Raw genomic sequence first — 7,446 nt, 5'->3', positions numbered from 1 at the left:
ACAGCTAAGGAGCTGTTGAGAGCCACAGGAGCCGTTATGTCATCACTGCCACAGGACCCAGGGCAGGCCGGTTGATCTGTAACACCAAATGTCACTGGACCCGGGGCAGGCTGCCTGAGCCGCAATGCTGCCGCCACTGGTCTCATGGCAGGCCGCCTAGACTGTTTTGGTGCCACTGGACCCATGGGAGGCCGCCTAAACGGTGTTGCCGGTGTTGCCACCAACCAAGTTGGCCACAAGAACTTGGCTTGTTGGACTGTGTGCCCTGCTGGGTTTTTTAATTGTTTGGACTAAGGCTCTTTTTGCCTTTGATATTGTTTTGAGTCCTTCGTCCTGGAAAACCCGCCCCCCAGCAGGCCTGAAGGTGCCTGCTGGGGGGGGGGGGGGGGGGGGGGGGGGTTCATTTATTATGCAAATGTAGTGTTTATAAGATTGGAGAAACATGCAGTCAGCTGAGACTGAAGAAGTCTCTGGGATGGGTGATGAAACGTTTGTCCCACTGAAAACGCTACGTCCAGATGAACAGAATCAACTTCTGGGATTTCCTTACCTGGATGATTGAGCATGCATCAAGATATTACCCACAATTACTTAGGTACACGAGAACAAAGGGACAGCAAGTCAGTTTCTTACAGAGGAAGAAAAAAATAAATAATTATACTGCAATTAATTTTAAGCAGTGTGTAATTATTCAGAAAAAAACCCGGAAAGACACATCACATCTTTCTACATTTTATTTTTCATAGGATTCAGTCAGTCATTTTATCCAGGCAGTATGTAAAAGATTAAGATTTATAACTTAAAATAAAAATATTTTTACTGCAATGTAGAAGAAATGTAGGTCTGTCTCTTCATGGAGCAAAACACACTCACATCCTGTAAGAAAACACAGACCACTGAAAACTTTACACATGGGTAAGAAAATATTTAATTTTCCACGTACTGCCTGTTTAAAAATGGCACAAATTTATCAATTTACCTTTTTTCTTTACTGTAACATTAAAAATTGCAGGAGGGGTTGTGTCTTTGTGGAGCAAAACAGACTCACACAATATTGTAAGACAATAGAGCCCATTTAAAACACATTTCATGTGAGTTACAATAGAAGTGGCACCAGCACCCAACTGAAAATTACCTCACGATGAACAGCCAAATAAACCAGGGTTTTGATGTGTCCTTGATCCATCATAGATGATTTAGAAATGTTAAATTATCCGCTTCAAAATGTCTTGATGTTGTCCAGAGGCCTGGTAATGAAGTAATCATGTGATTCAGGTGTGTTGACCCAGAGTGAGATCTAAAACCTGCAGGGACACCGGCCCTCGTGGACTGGGATTGGGGACTCCTGAAATAAACAGTAACAGGTCTGACAGTTTGACCCAGAAGGTGCACTCTTCTGACATTTTGCTTTTCTTGTGATCAGATGACGGGAGTAATGTTTGCTCTGTATGCTGTTTGTGGACACAGCCAGTGAAGTTTAACTTGCTAAACTTGGAACACAAGCTGAATTCTGTGAAGCCTGATCTCAAGCTTTTTAAGTTTGACGCAGCATCCAGAAGAACTTTTGTTCAGACCCCTGTTTCTCCCACTGTGTTCAAATGAACCCTGTCAGGGTAATATCTAGGGCTGCCACGATTAGTTGACTAGTCACGATTACGTCGACTACCAAAACCGTCAATGACTAATTTAATAGTCGGCGCGACGTTTGAAGCTTTGTAAGATCCCAAAAGACGCAGGAATAAGTAGTAGGATTTAAGAGTGTAATAACGGACTGAAACAGAAGATGGCAGCACTGCATGAAGAGGGATGACAGCTGCCATTAAACCCTGAAGATGAAGAAGCTGTGTCCCAGAATTCATAGCGCGGCCCAGCTCAGTTTCCAACAATGGCGACAGCTAGTCAGTTTTATTCTTATCATTCTTTCTGGGTCACAAAATAAACGTTTAACATATTTTCAGGCGAGAATGTAGCTGTGTAAACTTCAAATATCTGCTCAGTTTATCAAGACACCACATATTTTCAAAAGCGCTCCGACGTTTTCGGAGACTTCGATAGCTAGCCGGGGGCAAAGCTCACTGGAGCCGGTGAGAACACCGGACTCCCGGCAAATCGTTTTCAAACCGATTTGCCGCTGTCTTTCGCTACTCAGGTTAAACATGATATAGAAGTCACTTAGATAACGTAAAAATGTTATTGTTCGGCTTTTTTCAGTATTTTATTTGTTCCTGAGTAAATCGATTTGGCTGAGATTAAAGTTATAGTTTTTACACAGCTGAATAAACATCAAACAGACAGCTGATTATCAGAAGTGTGAGATGCTCGAGAATATACTCCGGTGTCCTGTTATATTTTAGATAGCAAGGAGTTTATTAAACTTCACCGAAACAATCTGCAAATTTCATTAAAATTTAATAAACTAACACCTTGTCTTTATTTTTAGTTAGCACATACCTTAAACACTTACAGCTGTAAGCTCATGATAGTTATATAAGAGTACATGCATGCTGTATATTTTACGTCCAATGGATGCATGATCTGATTATTTGACTAATCGCAAAAATAATCAGTGACTAGTCGACTATCAAAATAATCGTTTGTGGCAGCCGTAGTAATGTCCCATTGGTCTGCCACTTTTCTCAGAGGAGGACACTTTGTGGGTTTTCTGATGCCTCAATAGATTTCTTTTATGGATGAAAGACTTTCCACAGTGACCACATAAAAATGATTTAACTCCAGAGTGGGTGAGCTGATGTGATTTTAAGCCAGTCATGTGAGTAAAAGCCTTTCCACACTGACCACATACAAATTGTTTAGCACCAAAGTGGATGAGCTGATGTGATTTTAACCTTTCAATCTCAATAAAAGCCTTTCCACAGTCACCACATACAAATTGTTTAGTACCAGAGTGAATGAGCTGATGTGATTTTAAGGCAGCAATGTGAGTAAAAGACTGTTCACACTGCTCACAGCTGAAAGGTGTATCTCCACTGTGGATGAGCTGATGTCTTTTTAAGTTACTAACGTAAGCAAAAGCCTTTCCACACTGATCACAGCTGAAAGGTTTATCTCCACTGTGGATGAGCTGATGTGCTTTTAAATTGCCCATCTGAGTAAAAGACTTTCCACACTGACCACATACAAATTGTTTAGCACCAGAGTGGATGAGCTGATGTGCTTTTAAATGGCCCATCTGAGTAAAAGACTTTCCACACTGATCACAACTGAATGGTTTCTCTCCACTGTGGATGAGCTGATGTGTTTTTAATCTATCAATCCCAGTAAAAGAATTTCCACACTGATCACAGGTGAAAGGTTTAAGTCCAGTGTGGATGCCCTGATGTTTCTTTAAGTGATCTCTATCCATAAAAGCCTTTCCACACTGATCACAGAAAAATGATTTACCTCCAACATGGATCATATAATGTCTGTTTAAGTGACCTTTTCGAGTAAAAGACTTTTCACACTGATCACAGTTGAAAGCTTTAAGTCCAGTGTGGACGACCTGATGTAATTTTAAGCTCCAACTCAGAGCAAAGGTCTTCCCACACTGATCACAGCTGAATGGTTTCACACCGGTGTGGATGACCTGATGTGCTTTTAAGCTGGATCTCTGAGTAAAGGTCTTTCCACACTGATCACAGCTGAATGGTTTCACACCGGTGTGGATCAGCTGATGTGATTTCAAGCTACCAATCTGAGTAAAGGTCTTCCCACACTGATCACAGCTCAAGCTTCTGTCCTCACTGTTGGCGCGCTTGCTTCTTCTGGGCTGCTTCATAGCAGGAAAAGTCTTTTCCACAGGGATCGCCGCTGGCTCATCTTTACTTGCTGGTGCTGGATGTTTTTGGTTGATATCATCCATGTGCTGAGGTTTCGGCCTGCTTTCACTTCTTTCTCCTGTAATGACAAAGAACCCAAACAGTGACATCAGGTCTATACCTTCAGCTCATCCCCAAGTGCCCCCTCTTACCTCACAAAGATAAACAGTTTCACCATCTGCCAAATGTCTCAGGTGCCTGGGGACGCTATGCTGTGGTAAATATTTGAAGTGGGTTCATTTTGGAGATAAAAGTAGTAAAAGTTCAACATTGTGAATAAAATTTTGGCTTGTGTGACTTCAAAGTTTTTTAGTTTATACTTTGTTCAAATTTGAAGAACATCACACTTACAATGTGCAGTTCAGGTTGTATGTGTGAGAGCTGTACAACCAAATCCACACTGACTCAGATTTCCCTCTGATTAACCACGAGGGTGTCACACAGTTATTAAAGTCTGCAGACACTGTCAGCTGCAATCAACACCTTTTATTATAATGCACAGGTGAGTTATAATGCATCTCCACTAGAAGATGGTCCCCTGTTATCTACTTTTTCACAGGCAAGCGTGGGCGAGAGTCTACAGCATTCTATCCCCCAAGGACACGTAGTCTAATGTCTTTATTTTTCAGGGCCATGTCCACTTAATACTACAATATACGGTTATATGGCATTTTAGTTAATATAAAGCATAGAATTGAGGCACTTCAAATATTTTCATCTCAACACCTCCTTCCTGGAGATAAGGAGAAGGAGTCTCACTATCTGCCTAATGTCTCATGGTGCCTGGGAGTGTCAGTCCAACTCACTCACAATACCCATCTGTGTGTGTGGAATAACCTGTGAAATACATATTGGATGTTTTCCTATATGTAGAACAAATCACAAAAATGTACTATAGATATTACTAAAGTCATATTGTCAAAACATATGATCAACACATAAAATAAAGAAATGTCCATCACAAGAGTTAGCAGCTTACACATGAAAAGAAAGAATATGAAAGAGAAGTGGAAAAGGAAAACAGAGCATTTTTAATGAGGTCATGATCACTCCACAGACATCACCTTCATATGAATGGAAACAGAGAGTTTAACTCAAATGATAAAACATTAAGGTACCGAGGCAGACAAACAGAGAGGCTAAACAGAAGGCAGAAATCAAACCAAAATGAGCTAAGAGAGAGAGACCCTGTAGAAAATGATAAAGTTAAGCAAACAATGTAGTTATAACTGACTTACTCTGGATCTCCTCTCAGACTCAGGAGGGGGCGAGCGGGCCGGCTTTGTAGTTGGAGTCGGACCAGCAGAGACAATGGGCTCACTGACCTCCACTCCCCAAGTCAGTCACCACGAGGACAAGTTCTTTGTTTAGAGATGATTTAATCCAAGCTCACCAACAACATCACTCAGCTGTCCTCGTCAGAACTGATAAAATAAAAGCAGTTACATTTAGAAACGTCAGTTTACTAAACATAAAAATATTGCTCTTTTAGCCTCGCTCACATATTCGGTAAAGATTAAATCACTTAAATTATCACATTTTTATTTTTAAAAACACATTTTTACCAAACTCAGCAAACAATTGCGCATCCAGAAATAACTGTTTTATCTCGTTTGACAAGCAGACTTAAAATTACAAAGACACACTGAACGCACCTTCCTACCAGCTGTAACCTAACAGGAGAACGTACGTTTGTCTTCGCAGCTGCAATACATACCTCACAAAAAGCCGTTCATCAATTAGATTTAACACGACGCTTCTCCACAATACTTTGATACCAGTTCTTCAAAAAGTGCCCATTTTTAAAACTGCGGCAAGACACAGCAAAGAGCACAGTACGCACACCCCTTCTTCTTCGTCTCCTCCCCTGCTTCTTCTTCTTCTTTTTTTATTAACAAACCTTTATTCAAACATCAGTACAATACAAACTAGAATTAAACAGTACTATACTAAAGGTGTTATGCTTACAAAACATTGGATATAATAAACAAACAAATAAACATTATACAGAACCTGCTAGGGGGAAAAGTTTAACTGATTAAAGCAAAGAGTAAAGTGATTGAAGGATCTTCTTTTTTTTACACACAACCATAGTTTTTATAGCTTTGGGTTAGTAGAGTTCTTAATTGAATTAAGATACTGCACAAGCTCATAGGAACATACGTAAAAAGACGGATGTCTTCCAAAACGTTTGGATTTGTGAATATGACATTTAGCCATTAAGATTAACAAGTTAATCACACATCTGTTGTCAATGTTGAAATGTCTTTGGTGTTTTTGTAGACCAAATAATACATAGTTCCAAAACAGTACAAATCCTTTAAATACATTTTCTGAGATAAAAACATGAGTAAAATATTTTTGTATAATCATCACGATTTACAGCTAAATTATTAAATATAGACAAAATGTTTCATAGGAAAAAAGCATACCATTGGAATTGAATAATTGGTTGACTAAAACAATATTATTCCTAAACCAACTCCCTAAGAAGAGAGATTTTCTTTTATATAAGATATCCTTGTTATTCTACATATAATAACTGTGTGGACTAAAGTTCTGCTTCTAAATAAGAGTCCCTGCTAAAAAAAAAAAAAAAGCTTGGCGATGAAAAACAGAGGTTTTTATGGGGATTTTATGAATATTAAAATTACAAGTAAGGAAAAAATCAATGCCACCTAACTTAGAAAACATGTACATAGGTATATCTAGTATTCCAAATGGATGTAGAATTAGTAATTAGATTTTTTAATCAATTTTTTTTGAATGTGTTATTTAGAGTGTGTTACGGGTTCAAAGTATTGGAGATGGATACAAGAGGAAAACCAAAATAACAACACTGGTCCGGCCGGGTTGAGTCAAACGATGATTTTAATGAACACACGCGTGGGAGATGGACACCATACAGCAGACAACATCAGATCTCAAAATGGTGGAGCATTGATCAAACTGTTATAGCCTCTAGTGGCCCCCACCTAATCATAAAGCCTAAACATTCACATTCTTTCTCTCACATGGCGCCTAAGCTACGACCTTGGCTCCCTGTTTATCTGCTCCTGTTGAGATGGGGCAGTATGCTCTGTTCTCTTCTAACCAGACAAATAAGGCGATGACTTTCTGCGAACAGTATTTCTTATAACTCAGCAGTATAATGCGTCATAAAACAATATCATTCATTCACAATAAATCAACAGTCTAGTGTAATGCAAATCAGTTTACCAAATGTAATAGTTTTCACCTTCTTCTAATTCAGGAGAATAATGCAAACTAAAGCTACATAATAATTCACAATCTTTAATTAGGAGTCTAACATGGCTTAAGGTAATATTATAATCCCACAAGTGTCAGGATCTAACACAGTAAGTCCTCCATTGACACAGGAGTTCATAAGAACAGTTTTTTTTAAAGTAGTGTGTCCTATTTTTCCAAATAAAGTTGAAAAGTAACTTATCAACCTCTTTTATGATTTTATTATCAAGGTGCAATGCCAATGCAGCATAATAAGACGAGAGATGCCATCTGCTTTAGTTATTAATACTCTGCCTTTTAACAATAAATCTCTTGAGAGCCACTGATTAAATCTGTGTTTGAGTTTCTCTAGAATAAGATAGAAATTTTGATCAATTCT

The 7,446-nt window shown here is 39.0% G+C and overlaps 1 protein-coding gene across 1 annotated transcript; it reads right to left on the bottom strand.

Annotated features, from left to right (window-relative positions):
• Positions 1-2,521: 2,521 nt before the first annotated feature.
• LOC148101611 (uncharacterized) lies at positions 2,522-5,767 on the bottom strand. Its single transcript, XM_087846536.1, has 3 exons — positions 5,536-5,767; positions 5,057-5,242; positions 2,522-3,897 (listed from the first exon to the last, which is right to left on the bottom strand). Exon 3 carries the CDS (start codon positions 3,860-3,862, stop codon positions 2,582-2,584), a length of 1,281 nt encoding a protein of 426 aa, XP_087702662.1. The 5' UTR covers positions 3,863-3,897; positions 5,057-5,242; positions 5,536-5,767; the 3' UTR covers positions 2,522-2,581.
• Between the last annotated feature and the right edge of the window lie 1,679 nt (positions 5,768-7,446).

This window comes from Neolamprologus brichardi, chromosome 9 (genome assembly GCF_056152115.1).
Source record: "Neolamprologus brichardi isolate AB-2024 chromosome 9, ASM5615211v1, whole genome shotgun sequence".
Taxonomy (NCBI): domain Eukaryota; kingdom Metazoa; phylum Chordata; class Actinopteri; order Cichliformes; family Cichlidae; genus Neolamprologus; species Neolamprologus brichardi.
The sequence above is the reverse complement of the archived record's forward strand: the minus strand, read 5'-3'. Positions and strand labels throughout refer to the sequence as shown.